The 23,668-nt window shown below is 31.1% G+C and overlaps 3 protein-coding genes across 3 annotated transcripts; all 3 read left to right on the forward strand.

The window, feature by feature from the left end:
• Positions 1 to 5,531: 5,531 nt before the first annotated feature.
• Positions 5,532 to 7,213, forward strand: LOC138349262 (uncharacterized). Its single transcript, XM_069299581.1, has 2 exons — positions 5,532 to 5,627; positions 6,962 to 7,213. Exons 1-2 carry the CDS (start codon positions 5,532 to 5,534, stop codon positions 7,211 to 7,213), a joined length of 348 nt encoding a protein of 115 aa, XP_069155682.1.
• Positions 7,214 to 7,254: 41 nt separating this feature from the next.
• On the forward strand, positions 7,255 to 10,036 carry LOC138349263 (uncharacterized). The gene is made up of 6 exons (XM_069299582.1): positions 7,255 to 7,551; positions 7,953 to 8,180; positions 8,223 to 8,450; positions 8,792 to 8,854; positions 9,398 to 9,671; positions 9,852 to 10,036. The coding sequence occupies exons 1-6, from the start codon at positions 7,255 to 7,257 to the stop codon at positions 10,034 to 10,036; spliced, it is 1,275 nt and encodes a 424-aa protein (XP_069155683.1).
• Positions 10,037 to 10,426: 390 nt separating this feature from the next.
• LOC138349264 (uncharacterized) lies at positions 10,427 to 15,098 on the forward strand. The gene is made up of 4 exons (XM_069299583.1): positions 10,427 to 10,654; positions 10,712 to 10,838; positions 10,938 to 11,033; positions 14,836 to 15,098. The coding sequence occupies exons 1-4, from the start codon at positions 10,427 to 10,429 to the stop codon at positions 15,096 to 15,098; spliced, it is 714 nt and encodes a 237-aa protein (XP_069155684.1).
• Positions 15,099 to 23,668: the final 8,570 nt, after the last annotated feature.

Raw genomic sequence — 23,668 nt, forward strand, 5'->3', positions numbered from 1 at the left:
CAAGTTGAAATTCACGTTTACATTCACATTCATGTTAAGTTCACGTTGACATTCACACTGACATTTAATTTGAGGTTTACATTGAAGTCCACATTGGCATTGACGTTCACATTGACGTTACATTCATATTTACGTTCACATTGATGTTCATGTTGACGCTTATGTTAAAGTTGACGTTGATGTTAATGTTGACATTTAAATTTACGTTGAACTTTATATGGACGTTTACATTGATGTTGTTGTTCAAGTTTAGGTTGACGTTCACATTTACTTTAACGTTCATGTTTATGTTTACTTTCACGTTCACGTTTATTTTTATGTTTATTTTCATTTTTATGTTGACGTTGTCGTTAATGTTCGCATTGAAGTTGATGTTCATGATGATGTTGACGTTAACATTGACAATCACATTGATGTTTACAATATTGTTCAAGCAGACGTTTAATTTGATATTGACCACGACATTGATATAGACGTTCACATTTGCGTCAATATTAATGTTAACATTCATGTTGAGTATTACGTTTGCATTCATTTTTTTTGTTAACATTAATGATGATATTTATGTTAAAGTTGACATTCAAAATGATATTGATAATTACATCGACGTTCACGTTGATGTTTATGTTTAGGTTCAAAATGCCGTTGACATTGTCGTTCACATTGACGTTCCAATTGACATTTGGATTGGCATTCAAATTGACGTTGATATTCACATTAATGTTTATTTTTATGTTCGCTTTGATGTTTAAGTTGACGTTCCCACTGACGTTAACATTGATATTGACGTTGCTAATTACGTTCAAGTCGATAATGACATTCACATTCATATTAATGTTGACATTCAGTTTTACATTAACGTTAGCATTAACGTTCACGTAAACGTTCATGCTTACATTGACATTCATGTTGATGTTTGCATTGATGTTGATTTTGATATTTATATTGATGCTTCTGTTGACGTTCACGTTCACGTTAAAATTGACATTGACGTTCATATTAACATTCACAGTGATGTTTACATAAATGTTCTAGGCAATTTTGACGTTTACATTTACGTTCACTTTGACGTTAATGTTTATGTTTATGTTCACGTTCACGTAATCGTTAACCATTACGTTGATGTTGACGTTAACATTTATGTTCACGTTGACATTAACGTTTACTTGCACGTTGACAGTCATGTTTATGTTGACATTCTCATTCACGTTGATGTTTGCATTGACCTTAATATTGACTTTGACGTTTACGTTCATGTTGAAGTTGATATTGATGTGCAATATCACTTTTACATTGACTTTGATGTTGATATTTATGGTGATAATTACATAGACGTTCACGCTGATATTTACATTGACGTTCAAGCTGACTCCGAGGTTGATATTGACATTGATATTAATATTTACTTTGAGATTCACGTTGATGTTGACATAGAGTTTGACATTTATGTTGATGTTTACATTGACGTTCATGCTGACATTTACATTTATGTTGACGTTGATATTCAATTTGATATTCACGTTGACATTGACATTCACATTGAAGTTCAAATTTACATTCACATTCATGTTGACATTAACGTTGACATTCAATTTAACATTTACCTTGACGTTCACATTAACGTTTATATTGAAGTTCAAATTGGCATTGACGTTCATACTAACGTTCAATACAAATTTACATTGATTTTAATGCTCACGTTGATGTTCATGTTGACGCATATGTTAATATTGACATTGATATTGATATTTACATTTATGTTGACCTTTACATTGACGTTGACGTTGAAGTTTATGTGTGCATTAATGTTCAAATTGACTCTAATATTCACGTTTACGTTGATGTTCACTTTAACTTTGACGGTCATATTTATGTTGACTATCACGTTAACATTGATTTTTACATTTACGTTCATTTTTACATTGATGATGACGTTGACGTTGAGATTTATGTTTAAATTGACGTTGACGTTCATGATGATGTTGACGTTGACATTGACGTTCAAGATGACTTTTACATTGACGTTGACATTCATGTTCACTTTTAGGTTGACATTCACGTGCACATTGACATTTATGTTCATGTTGATTTTTATATTTACGTTCATTTTTATGTTGATGTTGATACTGACGTTGATATTTACGTTAACGTTGACATTCACAAGATATTGATGTTGACATTAAATTTCGCGTTGATGTTTACGTTTACATTGAAAATGATGTTTAAGTTGATATTGACGTCGACATTGACGTTCAAATTGAGATTCACATTAATAGTAAAGTGGACGTTCACATTGACCTTCACATCCACATTTATGTTGATGTTCACGTTCATGTTAATGTTCAAGTTGACGTTCACGCTGACATTTACAATTACGTTCACATTGATGTTGACGTTTCTAATTACGTTCAAGTTGACATTAATGTTGACATTGACATTCAAGTTGAAGTTCCCTTTCACCTTAAGTTTACCATTAACGTTCACTTTCCGATTGTTTTTTATGTTGATGTTTATGTTGACATTTACGTTCACGTTAACATTGATTTTGACGTTCATATTGATATTCACAGTGATGTTCATATTGATGTTAAGAGGGACGTCGATGTTGACATTGATGGTAATTTTGTCAGTCAAGTTTACGTATATGTTCATGTTCACATTCTCGTTGACGGCCACATTGATGTTGAGGTTGATGTTTAGGTTTACGATGACATTTGACATTTACGTGCACGTTGATGCTCATGATTATGTTTACATTCACATTGAGCTTTATGTTGGTTTAAAATTAACATTGACTTTGATATTGACATTCACATTTATGTTGATGTTGATGTACATGTTGACGTTCACATTGACTTTGACATCGATATTTATGTTGACGTTCACGATGATGTTTATAGTGACGTATAAGCAGGTTCTCAGGTTTACATTGATGTTGACATTCATGTTGATATTAATATTTACATTGACATTCACATTGATATTCACATACACTTTTACATTTACCCTGATGTTTACTTTGACCATCATGCTGACATTTACGTTTATGTTGTCATAGATTGACATTTACGTTGATGTTTATATTGATGTTTAAATTAAAATTCACAATGGTGTCAATGTTGACGTTGACGTTGAATTCACGTTTACGTTAACGTTAATGTTGAAGTTGATGTTCATGTTCATTCATATGTTAATTAGTTCACATTGACGTTGATGTTCACGTTTATATTGATATTCACTTTACCTTTGACGGTCATGTGTATGTTGACGATCACGTTAACATTGATTTTTACATTTAAGTTCATTTTTAAGTTGGCATTGACGTTGTTGACATTGGTGTTTATATTTATGTTGATGTTCTCGATGATGTAGACATTGACATTGACGCTCACATTGATGTTCAAGCTGACATTTAAGTTGACATTGATGTAAATATTGATGTTGACATTCACAGTCACTTTTACGTTGACTTTCATGTTCCCATTGACTTTAATGTTCATGTTGATTTTTATATGTTATGTTTATTTTTAAGTTGACGTTGAAATATACGTTTATATTAATGTTGACGTTGATGTTCATGATGATGTTGATGTTGATGTTTATATTGACTTTCACGTTGATGTTTTCATTTACGTTCAAGATGATGTTTAATTTGACATTGATGTCGACATTGCCGTTATCATTCACATTGATGTTCCAATTGACATTCACGTTAACATTCAAGTTGATGTTCATATTGATGTTGACATTGACGTTGATGTTAATGTTTATGTTCATGTTGATGCTCAAGTTGATGTTCACGCTAACGTTTACATTGATGTTCACATAGATGTTGACGTTGCTAATTACGTTTAAGTCGACATTAACTTTAACATTCACATTCAAGTTGAAGTTCACTTTCACATTGACGTTAACATTAACGTTTACATAAACGTTCAAGTATGAATTGATGTTTATGTTGAAGTTTACGTTGATGTGCATGTTGACATTGACGTTCACGTTAACATTAACATTCACGTTCATGTTGATATTCATAATAATGTTCACATTGACATTCAAGGTGATGTTGATATTAATGTTTACATTCACTTAGACGTTAAAGTTTACATTTACGTTCACGTTCATGTTCTCTTTAACGGACATGTTAAAGTTGACGTTGACTTTAATATTTACTTGCACATGACGTTCACATTTATATTGACATTCACATTCACGTTTATGTTTGCGTTGACATTTATATAGACTTTCACTTTGATATGCAGTTTGACGTTGATGTTGACATGCATGTTTACGTTCACATTGACTTTGATGTTGATATTTATGTTGAAGTTCACGTTGATTTTTATATTGACGTTCAACATGACTCTTAGGTTGACATTGACTTTGACATTCATGTTGATATTAATACTTACATTTAGATTAACGTATACATTGACATAGACTTTGACTTTTACGGTGATGATTACATTGACCTTCATGCTGAAAATTATGTTTATGTTGACGTTGATATTTAATTTGATATTCACATTAACATTCACGTTGATATTCATATTTATATTGACGTTCATATTGATATTTATGTTTACATTTGCGTTTATATTTACGTTGACATTCACATTGACGTTTACATTAAAGTTCACATTGGCGTTGACATTTATGTTGACGTTGAATTTCCATTTACCTTGATATTGACATTGACGTTGATGTTCATTTGACACATATGTTAATGTTGACGTTGATGTTGATGTTGATGTTTATATTTAAATGGACGTTAATGTTGAAGTTTATGTATACGTTCATGTTCACATTGACGTTGATGTTCACATTTACATTGATGTTAACTTTGTCTTTGATGGTTATGTTTATGTTGACGATTACATTAACATTGATTTTTACATTTATGTTCTTTTTTACGTTGAAGTTGACATTGATGTTTACGTTGACGTTCATGAGGATATTGACGTTGACATTGACGTTCACATAGATGTTCAAGCTGATAATTAAATTGACATTTATGTCAATATTTAGGTTCATTCACGTTCACCTTAACGTTTATATTCACATTCATATTTACATTGATGATCATGTTGATTTTTATGTTAAGGTTCATTTTTCTATTAACGTTGACATTGACGTTCATGTTTACATTGACGTTGACATTCATGATGATGTTGATGTTTACATTGATTTTCACGTTGATGTTTATGTTTACGTTTAAGATAAAATTTTAAGTTGATGTTGATGTCGACATTGATATTTAACATTCACATTAATGTTCGAATTGACATTCTCGTCAACATTAAAGTTTAGGTTCACATTGAAATTGACATTCACGTTGATGTTCATATTCATATTCAAGTTTACGTTTATGTTCATGTTTAGGTTCTTGTTAATAGTTATGTAATTGTTGACGTTGATGTTTACATGTACGTTAATATTGACATTTATGTGCACATTAACATTCAAATTAATGTTGACATTCACATTCACGTTGATGTTTGCATTAAGCTTACATTGACTTTGACGTTGCTATGCACTTTGACATTGATGTTGACGTGCATGTTGAGGTTCACATTGAACTTGATGTTGATATTTATGTTGACGTTCAAGCTGATTTTTACATTGACGTTCAAGCTGACTCTTAGGTTGATATTTACTTTGACATTCACGTTGATAATAATATTTAAATTGAGGTTCACGTTTTTATAGACATAAACTTTGATGTTTATGCTGATATTTAAATTGACCTTCATGCTGATATTTACGTTTAAGTTGACATTAAAATTCAGTTTGATGTTCACCTTCACATTGACATTCACATTTATGTTAACGTTGTCATTCACCTACATGTTTACATTCACATTGAAATTCACGTTGATATTTACGTTAACGTTCACATTGACGTTTAAATGGAAGTTCACATTGGCATTGATATTCACGTTAACGTTGAATTCACTTTTACGTTGAAGTTGATGTTCATGTTGACGCATATGCTAACGTTGACGTTGATGTTGATGTTGTTTATATTTATGTTAAACTTTATGTGGATATTGATGTTGACGTTTATGTATACGTTGACTTTAATATTAACATTGTGGTTCACGTTTACGTTGACGCTAAATTTATCTTTGACGGTCATGTTTATGTTGACGATCACGTTAATATTGATTTTTATATTTACGTTCATTTTTACGTAGATATTGACGTTGACGTTTACATTGATGTTTACATTGATGTTTACATTGATGTTCACATTCAAGATGATGTTGATATTTACATTGACATTCACATTGACGTTCAAGCTGACATTTAAATTGATGTTGACTTCAATATTGACGTTGACATTCATGTTCACTTTTATGATGACGTTAACATTTATTGATATTGATCATCATGTTGATTTTTATGTTTACGTTTATTTTATATAGACGTTGACGTTGACGTTGATGTTTATATTGATTTTGATGTTCATGATGATTCTGATGACATTGACTTTCACTTTGATGTTTATGCTTACGTTCAAAATAACATTTAAGTTAACGTTGACGTTGACATTGATATTATCATTCACATTGACGTTCCAATTGACATTCACGTTAATATTCATGTTGAAGTGCACATTGTTGTTGACATTCACGTTGATGTTCATGTTCATGTTAATGTTGATGTTCAAGGTTATGTTTATGTTCACGTTCATATTCTCGTTAATGATCACGTTAATATTGATGTAGATGTTTACATTTATGTTAACATTTATATTTACGTGCACATTGACATTAACATTTATGTTGACATTCACATTCACATTGATGATTGCATTGACGTTTACATTTACTTTGACATTGATGTGAACTTTGATGTTGATGTTAAAGTGCATGTTCACGTTCACATTGCATTTGACGTTGATATTTATGTTGACGTTCACGCTGATTTTTACATTGACGATCAAGCTGACTCTTAGGTTGACATTTACTTTGACATTCACGCTAATATTAATATTTACATTGAGATTGACGTTGATGTTGACATAAACATTGATGTTTACGCTAATGTTTACATTGACCTTCATGCTGACATTAACATTTACGTTGACATTGATATTCACCTTCACATTAACATTCACATTGACGTCCACGTTGACATTCATGTTCATGTTGACATTCACATTGAAATTCACGCTGACATTTACATTGATTTTCACATTGACGTTTAAATAGAAGATCACATTGGCGTTGACGTTCACGTTTATGTTGAATGCACTTTTACGTTGTAGTTGATGTTGACGTTGATGTTCATGTTGACACATATGTTAATGTTGACGTTGATGTTGTTTATATTTATGTTGACCTTAATGTGGACGTTGATATTGATGTTTATGTATACATTGATGTTGATGTTAAATTTATCTTTAACGGTCATAATTATGTTGACGATCACATTTATATTGATTTTTATATTTACGTTTATTTTTACATTGACATTGACGTTGACATTTACATTGATATTTACATTGATGTTGACCTTCACGATGATGTTGAAGTTTACATTGATGTGCACATTGATGTTCAAGCTGACATTTAAATTTACGTTGACGGCAATATTGACTTTGACATTCACGTTCAGCTTTGTGTTGATGTTCACGTTTATTTACATTGATCATCAAGTTGATTTTTTATGTGTATGTTCATTTTTCTATAGATGTTGATGTTGATGTTGATGTTTACGTTCATGATGATGTTGATGATAACATTGACTTTCACGTTGATGTTTATGTTTACGTTCAAGATGATATTTAAGTTGACATTGACGTCGACATTGACATTATCATTCAAATTGACGTTCCAATTGACATTCACATTAATATTCAAGTTGACGTTCACATTTTTGTTGACATTCATGTTGATGTTCGTGTTCATGTTCATGTTGATGTTCAAGTTTACGTTTATGTTCAGGTTCATGTTCTCGTTAACGATCACTTTAATGGTGACGTTGATGTTAACATTTACGTTAACACTGACATTTACGTGCACATTGACGTTCACATTAATGTTCATATTCACATTCACGTTGATGTTTGCGTTGATGCTTACATTGACTTTGACGTTGATGTGCACTTTGACATTGATGTTGACGTGCATGTTGATTTTTACATTGACATTGACGTTGATATTAATGTTGACGTTCACGCTGATTTTTACAGTGATGTTCAAGCTGACTCTTAGGTTGACATTGACTTTGACATTCCCGTTGATATTAATATTTACATTGAGATTCACATTGATGTTGACATAAACTTTGACGTTTTCATTGATGTTCACATTTACATTTATGTTGGCATTGATAACCAGTTTGATGTTCACCTTTATATTGACATTCACGTTGACATTCATATTCATGTTGACATTCACATTGAAATTGACGCTGACATTTACGTTGACGTTCTCATTGACGTTTAAATAGAAGTTCACATTGGCATTGATGTTCATGTTGAAGTTGATTTCACTTTTACGTTGAAGTTGATGTTGACGTTGATGTTCATGTTGACACATATGTTAATGTCGACGTTGATGTTGATGTTGATTTTTTTATTTATGTTGACCTTTATGTAGACGTTGGTGTTGACGTTTATGTATAAGTTCACGTTCACATTGACGTTGATGTTCATATTTATGGTGACGTTAAATTTATTTTTAACGATAATTTTTATATTTATGATCACGTTAATATTGATTTTTACGTTTATGTTCATTTTTACGTTTATGTTGACGTTGACGTATACATTGATGTTTAGATTGATGTTGACGTTCACGATGATGTTGACGTTGACATTGATATTCATGTTCATTTTCAAGATGTCATTTAAATTGACGTTGATAGTCACGTTCACTTTTATGTTGACATTCACGTTCATATTGACATTGATCATCATGATGATTTTTATGTTTACGTTTATTTTTCTATAAACGTTGACGTTGACGTTGAGGATGATGTTGGTGTTAACATTGACTCTCACGTTGATATTTATGTTTACATTAAATATGACATTTAAGTTAACGTTGACATCAACATTAACATTATTATTAACATTTACGTTCCAATCGACATTCACGTTGATGTTCATGTTCATGTTTATGTTCAAGTTTAGGTTAACATTCACATTCATGTTCTCGTTAACAATCACGTTAATGTTGACATTGATGTTTACATGTAAATTAACAATGACATATATGTGCACATTAACATTCACATTCACATTCACATTGATGTTTGCGTTGACGTTTACATTGACTTTAACGTTGATGTTGATGTGCATGTTGACATTCATATTGACTTTGACGTTGATATTTTTTTTGACATTCACGCTGATTTTTACATTGACGTTCAAGATGACTCTTAGGTTGACATTGCCTTTTACATTCACGTTGATATTAATATTTATATTGAGATTCAAGTTGATGTTGACATAGACTTTGGCGTTTATGCTGATGTTTACATTGACCTTCATACTAACATGTACGTTAACCTTGACGTTGATATTCAATTTGATGTTAACATTCACATTGACATTGACGTTGATGTTCACGTTGAGATTAAAATTCATGTTGACATTCACACTGACATTTACGTTGAAGTTCACATTGACGTTTACATTGAATTTCACTGGCATCGATGTTCATGTTGAATTTGAATTCACGTTTACGTAAATGTTGATGTTCATGTTGACACATATTTTAATGTTTACGTTGATGTTGATGTTTATATTTATTTTGACATTTATGTGGACGTTGATGTTGACGTTTATGGATACGTTGATGTTCACATTGACATTGATGTTCACGGTGATGTTTAAGTTCACTTTATCGTTGAGGGTGTTGTTTATGTTGACGATCACGTCAACATTGATTTTTACATTTACGTTCATTTTTACGTTGAGGTTGACATTGACGTTGATATTGATGTTTGTACTGAAATTCACGTTCATGATGATGTTGACGTTGACATTGACATTCATTTTGATGTTCAAAATGAAATTTAAACTGACATCTACTCTAAGATAGAATTCTTTATTGAGAAAATCATCACCTAACAGAAGATCATCAACAAGGAAAGGATATTCTTAAGGAAAGAAAACTTCTCACAACACATCTAATGAAGAAAAGTGTTGGACATGTGGAAAGTCAGAACACAAGTCTCCTAATTGTCCAAGAAACAAAAGAAAAAATAAGAAGATAAATCTTCTTCATGTTGATGAAGAAACTAAGGAAAAGTTTCTGTCTATATTGAACAAAGATGAATTAGATTGAGATTCCTCTTCAGAAGAGAAAACTGAGGATGAAGAATTCCTTAATGTTGCTCAATATACAAAAGATAGTGGACAAGAATGCAATTCTCAAGGAGCATTTTGTCATTGTGATAGACAATATATATGAGTATATTTGGAACTATTGAGCATATCAAAGATGATGATGCTAGAAGAAGCTATCTTTTGGAGCTTCAAAAGCTTGACACTAAACAAAAGGAAAAAGGAGTTACAAGGAATGTAACTCCTCTAAGCATGAAGCAAATCAATCAAAGATATACAGATAAGAAGGAGGAACCTTCTATCAATGAACTTAGAGCAGAAGCTATCTTTGTCAAGGAAGAAGTTAAGGAAGTTTAGTCATGACTTATCAAGATTTGAATTGACGCTTTAGCATAAGAATTCTTAAAGGATGCTAAAGTATCAGTTAAAAGAAAAGAACCAGTTCCTTCAGATAATGAAGAGAGAAATTCAGAAGACCCTCAGTCTACTCCTTCATCACCTAGAGATGAAACTGATACAGGTAATAATGATGCAGGTATTAGTATGATTACAAAAGTGAGGACTCAAAGTTCTCACATTATGATTAAACTAGGGGTTAATTCTAATTTTGTACTTAACAAAATTGCTCTTTTAGAAAGTGATGCAGATAGAATTTGCACTATTGAAGGATTAATTCCTACTAAATACCTCCAGAAGGGAACTACAAAGCAATACAACGTGTTTGGTGAACGTATCTGTATAAATTATAAACTTTCTAATACTCATATCTGCAATGACAATATTTGTCTTACTAATGATTTTATCATAACAAAAAACATTAATGAAGAAATTATTTTAGGTATACCTTTCATCACTCAGATAAAACCTTATATTTCTTATTTAAATTCAATCAAAACAAAAATTTTAGGCAAAGAAATTTTGTTTCCTTTTATAAAGACACATTCTCTTGAAGAAAGTAAATTTTTGCATAAACAAACTACATTTAAAATAAATAAGATTTGTTTTATCAAAAAGTATATTAAAATTAAGAATATTAAGCAAATACATTAATGTATGGTAAATCTATAATGTATGTCTTTTGATCCCAAAATGTGTTAGGAAATTCTGAGCAAATTTCACTTTAAAATTTCAATTGAAAATTAGCAATTTTACCAAACATTCCTGGGGTTTTTAAAATTTTCTCAATTTTTTTTATTTTAATATCTTCTTTGAGTAAATAAATCTGATTGATTTTAAATGCTGTTTATGTATGCAAATATTTACTCTTTTCAAGTGAAAGTGTCTTGATAAAAGGAAACGAAATTTGTTTGCCTTAAATTTTGTTTTGATTGAATCAAAATAAGAAATATAAGATATTATCTGAGTGATGAAAAGTATACCAAAAATAATTTCCTAATTAATATTATTTGTTAAGAAAAAATCATTTGTAAAGAAAATACCATCATTGCAGATATGAGCAGTATAAAGTTTATAATTTATAGAGATACGCTCACCAGTCGCGTTGTATAGCCTAGTAGTTCCCTTCTAGAGGTACTTAGTTGGAATTAGTCCTTCAACAATGCAATTTCTATCTGCACCACTGTCTAACAGGGCAATTTTGTTAAGTAAAAATTAGAATGAACAACTATTTTTATCACAATGTGAGAACTTTGAGGTCTCACTTTTGTAATCATACTAATACCTGCATCAGTATTACCTGTATCAGTATCATCTGTAGGTGATGAAAGAGTAGATCGAGGGTCTTCAGAATTTTTCCCTTCATTATCTGAATGAACTAATTCTTTTACTTAAAGTTAAACTTTAGCATTCTTTAAGAATTGTTGTGTTGAAGCATCAATTTCAATATTGTTAACTTGTGACTTAACTTCTTCAACTTCTTACATGAGAAAGTTAAATTCTACTCGAAGTTCATTCATAGAAGGTTCCTCCTTCTTATCTATATATCTTTGCATTATATGCTTCATGCTTAAAGTAGTTACATTACTTGTAAGTTCTTTTTCCTTTTGTTTTGTGGCAAGCTTTTGAAGCTCCAAGAGATAGCTTCTTCTAGCATCATCATCTTTGATATGCTCAGTAGTTGCAAATAAGATATTTGTGGAATCTTCTAAGAGTACTTTGATAGATTTGCTATAACAATGAAAAAATGCTCCTTGGAAATTGCATTCTTGGCCACTATCTTCTTAATATTGAGAAACATTGAGGAAATTTTCATCCTCAGTTTCCTTTCAAGAGGAGGAATCTGAATCTGATTCTTCTTCGTTGAATATAGACAAAAACATTTCCTTAGATTCTTCATTAACTTCAAGAAAATTGATCTTCTTCTTCTTTTTGTTTCTTGGACAATCCGGAGACTTGTGTCCTTACTTTCCACATGTCCAACACTTGTCTTCATTAGATGTGTTGTGAGAATTTTTCTTTCCTTTAGAATATCCTTTCCTTTTTAGGTATCTACTTTTAGGTGATGATTTTATCGATTGTTCTTTCTTTGAATCCTTTCTTACTTAAGGGGACTTTAGACTTGGGAATCCAAAGTCTTGACAAAAGCTTCCAAGTTCACTACTTGTGAATTTTTTTATCTTTTCTAAGTTGTTCCTTTAGCTTCAGATGAGTACATAGTTCCATAGGTACAAGATGACTTAAGCTTGTAAGATGTTCATACGTCATTTCTGAATAAGGAATTTTACCTTCACATGGATCTCTTATTTTGGATCGAACCTTTTTGCAAAATGAGGAGGTAATCCACTAAGGAATCGCTCTTTCCAATAATCATTATTGCAGTCATTTCTTAGCATGTCCTTTGTAATAAACATATCTTTATATCACCTGAAATCTGTTAATTTCTTGCATTAAAGATTGTTTAGAATTTCTAAACTCTTATCTTGGAATAGTCGTGGTTCTCCCAAAAATTTTTTAGCAATGCTTTAGAGTTGAGTCCCAGTTGCGTCCTCAACTACCTCTACCAATGTAGTGGTTTGTCTACCTTCAATCTTAACATTAATCTTGTTTGCCATAGCATTACTAATATCATTTATATTTTGTTCTGTGACATAATTGTCCCACCGATTTCTGAGAGTAACTGTAAGCCTACAACTATCCTAGCTGCTTCATTATCGGTAGCACATTACCATTTATAAGCTGTGATGTTCATGCCCATCTCTTGGAGTTTATTGTAGATTTTACCATTAGCCATTCCATCAATATTCATTCTGTTATACGTGTGCCATCTGCAACACTCTAGGGGTGCATATTGTTTTCCTCAAACTGGATGTCAGGAAAAGAGTGGCTAGTATAAAAGTTTTGGAAGTGAGGAAGCCTTTCTTTTAAGGAACCTACCTTATCTCCTTGAGTGATCTTAATCATTTTAAGCGGATCATTAATCGTTTCTAGGATTTCTGGAGAGTTGTTGAATTCACTAGCTGGTTTGGGAAAATCTTTTGGAGAGATTTTATGGATTTTAAAAATGGGGTTAGTATCTAAATTGAAACCAGATATTGAAGAAATGGGTTTGTTACAAATGTTACTGGTACAACTATAATTATACTAGGAATCTTCAATCTATCTAGAAACAACATGAAGAACTTGATTGGTATAATTATTTTTTTCAAATACCTTATTGATATCTTCAACTATTACAATGGTTGTTCTTTTAATTTTAGAATGCTTCTTGAAAGGAGCTGCCATTAAAACATCCTTTGTAAGGAATGTTTAATCCTTCAATAGGAGGACTAATACTTTCGACAACCTTATCTTTCTTATGCCACCTGTTTTCAAAAATTTGAAGCGTTGAGTTGGTTTCATCAATTTGGCCAGAACATTAAAACCATTTGAAGAATTCAATTTCGGTTTTGAATATCTTCATATCCTTAAACCATTTTTCTTTTAATAAGACTCTTTGTTCTCTTGTGTATGTATCCATATACCATGCTTTCTTTAAAGCATGTTTGGAACTCATCCCCTACTTATTGATTTTCTGCATATCAGGAATAAAGTTATCAACTGATTTGGTAACTCCTATTGAATCATTTTTCTTTTGAGAAGATTTTTTAATTTTGCTTGGCATAGGAATTCGTGCAAAAGAAGAATCTCCTCATAAGAAAAACGATGTTTATTACAAAGGTCATGCTAACAGATGAGTGCAATAATGATTTTTGGAAAGAGCAATCTTTTAGTAGATTACCTCCTCATTTTGCAGAAAATTTTCTATCCAAATTTAGAGATCGATGTGAAGGTAAAATTCCTTATTCAGAAATGACCTATGCAGATCTTACCATCTTAATTAGATTTGTTGCAATGGAACTATGTATATCTTTAGAAAGATGAGAAATTCTCAACTAATGAACTTGGAAGCATTTATCAAGACTTTGGATTCGCATGTCTAAAGCCCCCTTCAACAAGAAAGGTTTTGAAGAAAGAACAATCGAGAAAATCATCACCTAAAAGAATATCCTTAAAAATGAAAGGATATTCTAAAGGAAAGAAAACTTCTCACAATACATCTAACGGAGACAATTGTTGGACATGTGCAATGTAAGGACATAAATCACCTGATTGTCAAAGAAACAAAAGAAAAAAGAAGAAGATAAATCTTTTTGAAGTTGATGAAGAAACAAAGGAAAAGTTTGTGTCAATATTTAACGAAGAAGAATCAGATTCATCTTCAATGGAGAAACTGAGGATGAAGAATTACTCAATGTTGCTCATGTTTCAGAAGATAGTTGACAAGAATGCGATTGCCAAGGAGCATTTTGTCATTGTTATAGCAAATTTATTAGAGTACTCTGAAGATTCCGCATAAATCTTATTTGCAACTATTGAGCATATCAAAGATGATAATGCTAGAACAAGCTATCTTTTGAAGCTTCAAAAAATTTTCACTAAACAAAAGGACAAAAGAAGTTACAAGGAATATACCTTCTTTCAGCATGAAGCAAATCATGCAAAGATATACAGATAAGAAGGAGGAACCTTCTATCAATGAACTTCGAGCAGAAGTTAACATTCTCAAGGAAGAAGTTAAAGAAGTTTAGTCATGACTTATCAAGATTTTAATTGATGCTTTAGCACAATAATTCTTAAAGGATGCTAAAGTATCACTTAATGGAAAAGAATCAATTCCTTCAGATAATGAAGAGAGAAATTCTGAAGACCCTCAGTTTACTTCTTCATCACCTAGAGATGAAACTGATACAGGTAATACTGATGTAGGTATTAGAATTATTACAAAAGCGAGGACTCAAAGTTCTCACATTATGATTAAACTAGTTGTTAATTATAATTTTGTAATCAACCAAATTGCTCTGTTACACAATGGTGCATATAGAAATTGCATTGTTGAAGGACTGATTCCAACTAAGTACCTCCAGAAGGGAACTACTAAGCTATACAGCGCGATTGGTGAGCGTATCTGTATAAGTTATAAACTATCTAATGCTCATATCTGCAATGATGGTATTTGCCTTACTAATGATTTTGTCATAAAAAAACATTAATGGAGAAATCATTTTGGGTATACCTTTCATCACTTATATAAAACCTTATATTTATGATTTTGATTCATCAAAACAAAAATTTTAGGTAAAGAAATTTCATTTCCTTTTATCAAGACACTTTCTCTTGAAGAAAGTAAATTTTTGCATAAGCAAACTGCATTTAAAATCAATCAAATTTGTGTTCTTAAAGAATATATTAAAATCAAGAAATTTTGAGCACATTTTAAAAACCCCAAGAATTGTTGCTAAAATTGCTAATCTTCAAAAGAAATTTGAAAGTGAAATTTGCTCAGAATTTCCTACCACATTTTGGGATCGAAAGACCCACATTATCGATTTAAAAAATTAGTGAAAAAGATAAGTATAAACTACTTACAATGTCCCGTTTGGAAAATATGAATGGAATGTCATTCTTTTAGGGCTTAAGAATGCCCCATCAGAATATCAAAATATAATGAATTCAGTTTTTAATCATATTAGTAATATTTCAATTGTTTACATTGATGATGTGTTAATATTCTCCGAAGACATAGATTATCATTTCAAACATTTAAATATTTTGATTAATATTAATAAGAATAATGGTTTGGTCATTAGTGCTAAAAAGATTAAATTATTCAAACAAAAATCATATTTTTAGGACATGATCTTTATCAAGGTACCTATAAACCAATTTGCAGAACAAATGAGTTTTCTGATAAGATTCCCAATGACATTTTTTATAAAACTCAGTTGCCTAGATTTTTAGGAAGTTTCAATTATGTTGCTGACTTTATTCGCAAAGTTCGATATATTTGCAAACCCAATGTTGTTATCTTACTCAAAACTATGGTTATGAATCTTCCTTGTCTTGGTATCATAACCCAGAATTTTTTATAATTGTTAAGACTGATGCATCTGTTATTGGATATGGTGGAATTCTTAAACAAAGAAAAAATCCGAATTCATAAGAGCAATTGGTTGGATACACCTCAGGAATCTGGAATTTCACTCAGAAAAATTATAGCAGGATTAAGAAAGAAAATCTTGCTATTGTTCTTTCCATTACTAAGATTCAATATGATTTAATCAATAAAGAATGCTTGCTTAGAGTAGATTGTAAATCTTCTAAAGAAATTCTCCAAAAGGGTGTTAAAAATATTGTTTGTAAATATATTTTTGCCCGATGGCAAGCCTTATTATTTAGCTTCGATTTTCCAATTGAATTTATTGAAGGTGAAAATAATTCTTTACTAGATTTTCTAATTAGAGAATTCTTGTAGGGTAAACATGAGCAGACAAGAAATTAGACCCATAGCGGTTAAACAACCAGCCAGGCCCAATACAAGTGACCAAATACGAGCATCACCCCCATTGTCAATAAGGTCTGAAATAAATCATACATGGCCTGATTTAAACAGGTATTCGGCTTTATCCCATCTGCCTCCAATTATTCCTCAGGAACTTCCTCAGACTAGTTCGTCAAGAATGTTGATCTTGAAGAAACCTTTTCAAAAGGAACAAGATCCCAGCTCATCTTCATCACAAATCGGAGAACATAGATCTTTCAAGAAGCAAACAACCCCAATGTTTTGAACAAGCACTCTCTCCAAGTAGTGTCAAAACTACTCACAAAGAGAAAGAGATATTTGAAATTGTTTCTTTATAGGTTTTTCCTATCCTTTCTTTAGACAAAGAATATGAAGGGTATGATATAAAACATCTCTTAAAACCAATCTATACAAACATGAATTACGTAGAAACAGAAAATTCCTTGAAAACCAGAAGATATTTTGAATTAATCCTTGTTGATGCAGGATCAGTTGAGATTGATCATGAGTTAGCACACAAATCTCACCCAAATAGCATTGCTTACTTTAATTTCACAATTAAAAAGAATGGATCTACTTTCAATTGGCCTGTAGACCATTTGCAAACTCCTATTAATCTATTTATGAAATTCAACCCACAAACCTATAATTGGTATGACTACAAGAATGCCTAGATAAACTTCTTGTATGTTATACCTACAACCCACACCTGGTTTCTGAAATATTGTCCGGAAGTTGCAGCCTCTACTATCCCAAGATTTTTCTACGAATTGTGGTGCTGCTTTGGTGGAAATAAGCCATTAATGCCTCAACAGTTTGCTGAGAAATCTCCTTAGTTCCAGATCGATGAAGTCATATCAAAACTACCAGAGAATATAAATCTCTTTAAGTTTTACTTTAAAAAACATTTATCTTATATTATAAGTTGGACGTTTGTTATTGCAAATTTTGACAGGATTAAGTTTCTTTCTGAAGAAATCCAACTAAAAGGTTTGTCTCCAGCCTAAAAAGATACACCTCAATTTTCAAGTAAGAAGACATTATCAAAAGTTTCACCCTGAAAGAATGAATTGAAGAAGAGACTTGAAAAAGCTCTATCTGAGTTAGATTATAATGCAGATTAAGTTGCAACTGATCAACTTCTTTAAAAAGCATCCTCTCAAAGGGTTGACAATGGTGATATGATAAATCAAAAGGCTTTAGCAAAATTATATTTAAATCCATTTGATAAAATTGAAATTGAGGTATTAAGAATGGAATAATTAGTCTTTGTAATAGAGATCTAAATAATCGGAATTATTAAGAAAGAAATAAAGGAGTCTCAAAGAGATGGAATCTTTGTTAAGATAATCAAAATGGAATAATGAAATTCATCATAAAAAAAGAGAGGACCCATTCAGTACCTACAAAGTATTAAAGACAAAGTCTAAAGGAAAAGTTGCCTTCTCAAAAGAGAAAGAACCAAGTGGACAGACATCATGTTTTTCAAAATAAAAAGTAGTGGAGGAAAATAAAGAACTTATCTTGCTTTATCAAAAGGAAAAGCAATGAAGGAAAACGAAGAGCCAATAAGAAAATAAGTTTCACGATTTTCATTATCCCTTTCATCTATATAAGGCGATTTAATAAATCATTCAAAGCATTAAAAAATTTCCAATACAAAAATTTCTAGACGCTCTATGCATCTTTGACATGGATGTTTAATTAATAAAATCTTATTTATTTGTAAGTTTCTTTATTCTTTTACTTCCGCACATCTATTTGTAAAATAATAAATAAAAGCTTTTCTTTTTGTAAGTTTCTTTCTTCTTTTACTTCCGCACATCGATTTGTAAAATGTATCAGAGCCATATTTATGAAGAAAAAATTGTAGCATGAATAGCTAAATCTTTAGGTTGTCTGGGTTGTTAGAAAACATGCGATTATTTAAATAAGAAGGATAATTTAATGTTTTATTAACTCGTTTATGTTCAATTTAACATTGTTTTAAATAATAATCTTCGAGTTATAGTATTGTTATTATATTAATATTAATTTTAGATGACTTCAATTAAATAAGTTATTGGTCATGGTTTCCTTATTATCATGTTGTGGTTTTGTCTCTGCATAAGTCTAAGTGTGTTGATTAATTTCCGGCTTAAGGACTTGGTTAGACTGAAACTAGATCATTGTAAGTCCATTAACACCTGAGGGGCAGGCAACCGATCTTTTGGTATTCCGTCCTACAATAAGACTTGCCAAAGACTTGTAATATCCAATATGTTTGATATAAGTTGAGTAATATCCAAGGCCATTATAATTATTAAATTATTTTTTTCTATATTACTATTTTTATAATCTTTGCTATAAGAACTTTAGAATTATTTAAAACAATGTTTATCTTTTCATAATCTTGTTAATACATATTAAAATTATTTGAATTGTTTTATAATCCTTGATGTTCATTTATGCCTTAAGAGAACTGCTAGTTATTCATGAAGAACAATTATATTGTTAACTCTTTTAATGTTTCTCTCTCTATAGAAGAAAGTCTTTTACAAAATTGGTCAATCCCTAAAGAACCTTTTAATAAGATTTACCAAATAGGAAATTTTAATCTGTTTAAAAGTTTTAATATAAAAACTTGTGAATCAACTTCTCCAAGTAATAACTTTTTAGAGACTATTAAATTGTTGATTGCTGCTCACATAGACAGATATAAGAAAGAATTCAAATTCCTTCATATTGGTCTTCTGCAAGTACCTTTAAAACCTCTATTCCGTAAAGGTTTAAATATCCATTTTTGTTTACTTCTTAGAGATACTAGACTTCTCAATTTTGATGATTCCCTGTTAGGAATCTTAGAAAGTAATCTCGCTAAGGGGCCTACTGTAATGTTATCCCAATTTCTCTATAGAATTAAAAGACTCCAATGTTCTTGACACTTTGACGCTTAACGTCAAAACAAAGAATATGCATAGAAAATAAGGAACAAGATATTTAGCTGTAATATATCAAGTATTTTACAAGCTAATGAAAACCACTATTGCCCGAAAGGCAATTAACTATAGTACCGAAGGTGCTACTATGCTTATGGAATCTAACAAAGAGAATAGCACTAGTTTTGTTATTAGAATGTTACACTGGGATGAGATTCTCTCCGAAGAAAGTTGGAAATTTGAATCTATTACCGAACGCATTCCTATTCAACCTTCTAGATCGTCCCTGAAAGTGTTGTCCAATTCGCTGATGGATCGATTAAACTTAAGTTTTTAAGATCCAACTCTTTTAGACAAGAGTCTTGAAGCCAAAGAATGTCTATGGCTAGACCTTCTAGTTCAAAATCCTAGGAAGAAGATGACCTTTATTATTTTACAGAGGTTTCATAATAGGGTAAATTCTGTGGGGTGGATTTTACCCAAACCATCCCCAAGGTTTATTATGATTCTTCTTTTGCAGGAAGTCCTACTCCAAATCATAACCCATTCTCATAAGAAAAAGAATTCAACATGAGTTATCAAATCAGTTGATAACTTTACTCCTGATATGAAAAAAATCAATAAGTGGTGGATGAGTTGAAAACATGCTTTAAAGAAAGCATGGTATGTTGATAATGCACTAGAATACAAAGAGTCTTGTTCAAAGAAAAATTGTTTAAGGATATAAAGATATTCAAAACAAAAATTGAATTCTTCAAATAGTTTGAATGTTCTGCAAAAATTTAGGAAATTAATTCATCACTTCAGGTTTTGGTAAACAAGTGGCGTACAAATGATAAGGTTGTAAAAAGTATTTCTCCTTCTCTTGAAGGATTAAATATTCCTTACAGAAAGGATGTTTTAAAGGAACCTCCTTTAAAGAAGCCTTCTGAAAGTAAAAGGAACAACCATTGTAACAGTTGAAAATATCAACAAAGTATATGACAAAAATTATTATACTAATCAAGTCTTTCATGTTTTTTCTAAACAAGTTGAAGATTGAAAGTATAATTAAAGTGGTACACTCTTGATTGGTAAAAAACCCAGTTCTTCAAAATCTTGTTTCAATTTAGATAGAAACCCCATTTTTTAAATCCATAAATTCTCTCCAGAAGATTTTCCCAAACCAGCTAATGAATTCAATAACTCTCCAGAAATCGTAAAACAATTAATGATCAGCTTAAAATGATTAAGATCTCTCAGGGAGATAAGGTAGGTGCCTTAAAGAAAGTCTTCCTCACCCAAAAAACTTTTATCCCACACACTCTTTTCCTGACATCTAGTTTGATGAAAAAATATACATCCAAGAGTGTTGAAGATGGCACACGTATAACAGAATGGAATATTGGTGGAATGGATGATGTTAAAATCTACAATAAACTCTAAGAGATTGACATGAACATCATAGCCTATAAATGGGAAATTGCTACGGATAAACAAGCAGCTAAAAGGATAGTTGCAAGGTTCACAGGTACTCTCAGAAATCGGTGGGACAATTATATCATGGAACAAAATATAAATGATATTATTAATGCTAAGGCAAACAAGATTATTGTTAAGACTGAAGGTAGACAAACCACTACATTGGTAGAGGTAGTTGAGGATGCAACATCGATTATACTTTATAGCATTGCTAAACATTTGGTGAGAGAACCACGACTATTTCAAGATAGGAGTTTAGAGATTCTAAACAATCTTTACTGCAAGAAATTGACAGATTTAAGGTGGTATAAAGATATGTTTATTAAAAAGGTGATGCTAAGAGATGATTGCAATAATGATTATTGGAAAGAGGGATCCTTAGTGGATTACCTCCTCATTTTGTAGAAAAGGTTCGATCCAAAATTAGTGATTGATGTAAACGTAAAATTTCTTATTCAGACATGGCCTATTGAGATATTACCAACTTAATTCATTTCGTAGCAATGGAAATATGTATTAATCTTAAGATAAAGGAACAAGTTTAGAAAGATCATAAATTCTCAATTAATGAACTTGGAAGATTTTTTTAAAGACATTGGATACCCAAGTCTAAAGCCCCTTTCAACTGGAAAGGTTTCGAAGAAAGAACAATTCAGAAAATCATCACCTAAAAGAAGATCCTCAAGAAGGAATAGATATTCTAAAGGAAAGAAAACTTCTCACAATACAACACTTATCTTCGTTATATGTGTTGTGAGATGTTTTCTTTCCTTTACAATATTCTTTTCTTTTTGAGGATCTTCTCCTAGGTGATGATTTTCTCGGTTGTTCTTTCTTCGAAACCTTTCTTGATTAAGGGGGCTTTAGACTTGGGAATCCAAAGTCTTGACAAAAGCTTCCAAGTTCATTACTTGACAATTTTTGATCTTTCTGAAGTTGACATTTACGGTGACATTGACATTATCATTAACATTGATGTTCTAATTGACATTCACGTTAACATTCAAGTTGACGTTCACATTGACGTTGACATTCAAGTTTATGTTAATGTTCATATTCATGTGGATATTCAAGTTAACGTTCATGCTGATGTTTACATTGACATTCACATTTATGTTGACGTTACTAATGACGTTCAAGTTGACATTGACGTTGACATTTACATTGAGTTGAGGTTCACTTTCACATTGACATTAATATTTACGTTCACGTTCTAATTGACGTTCATGTTGATGTTTATGTTGATGTTTGTGTTAATGTTTACGTTCACGTTAACATTGACGTTGACGTTCATTTTAATATTCATAGCAATGCTTACATTAACTTTCAAGGTGACATTGATGTTGACGTTGATGTTCAGTTTGTTGTTCAAGTTTACGTTTACTTTCACGTTCACATTCTCATTAACGATCACGTTGATGTTCACAATGATGTTTATGTATACATTTACATCGATATTTATGTGCACGTTGATTTTCACATTTATGTTGACATTCATCTTCACGTTGATGTTTGTGTGACGTTTACATTGACTTTTACATAGTCATGCACATTTATGTTGATATTAATGTGCATGTTGACATTTATATTGACTTTGACGTACACGTTGATATTTACAGTGATGTTCAAGCAGACTCTTAAGTTGACATTGAAGTTGACATTCAAGTTGATATTAATATATACATTGAGATTCACATTGATGTTGACATACACTTTGACATTTACGCTAATGTTTTTACTGACCTTTAGGCTTAGAATTATGTTTACTTTGACGTTGATATTCAATTTGATGTTCACGTACACATTGAAATTCACGTTCATATTCATGTTTATGTTGATGTTCATGTTGACATTCACACTAAAATTTACGTTGATGTTTATATTGAAGTTAACATTGGCGTTGATATTCATGTTGACGTTGAATTCACATTTATGTTGACGTTAATGTTGAAGTTGATGTTCATGTTTATACATATATTAATGTTGATGTTGATGTTTATATTTATGTTGACCTTTATGTGGAAGTTGACATTGACGTTTTTGCATAAGGTCACATTCACATTGACGTTGATGTTCATGTTTATGTTGACATTCACTTTATCTTTGACGGTCATGTTTATGTTGACGATCACGTTAACATTGATTTTTACATTTACGCTCATTTTTACGTAGACATTGACGTTGATG

Source organism: Solanum lycopersicum, chromosome 6 (assembly GCF_036512215.1).
Source record: "Solanum lycopersicum chromosome 6, SLM_r2.1".
Lineage (NCBI taxonomy): Eukaryota > Viridiplantae > Streptophyta > Magnoliopsida > Solanales > Solanaceae > Solanum > Solanum lycopersicum.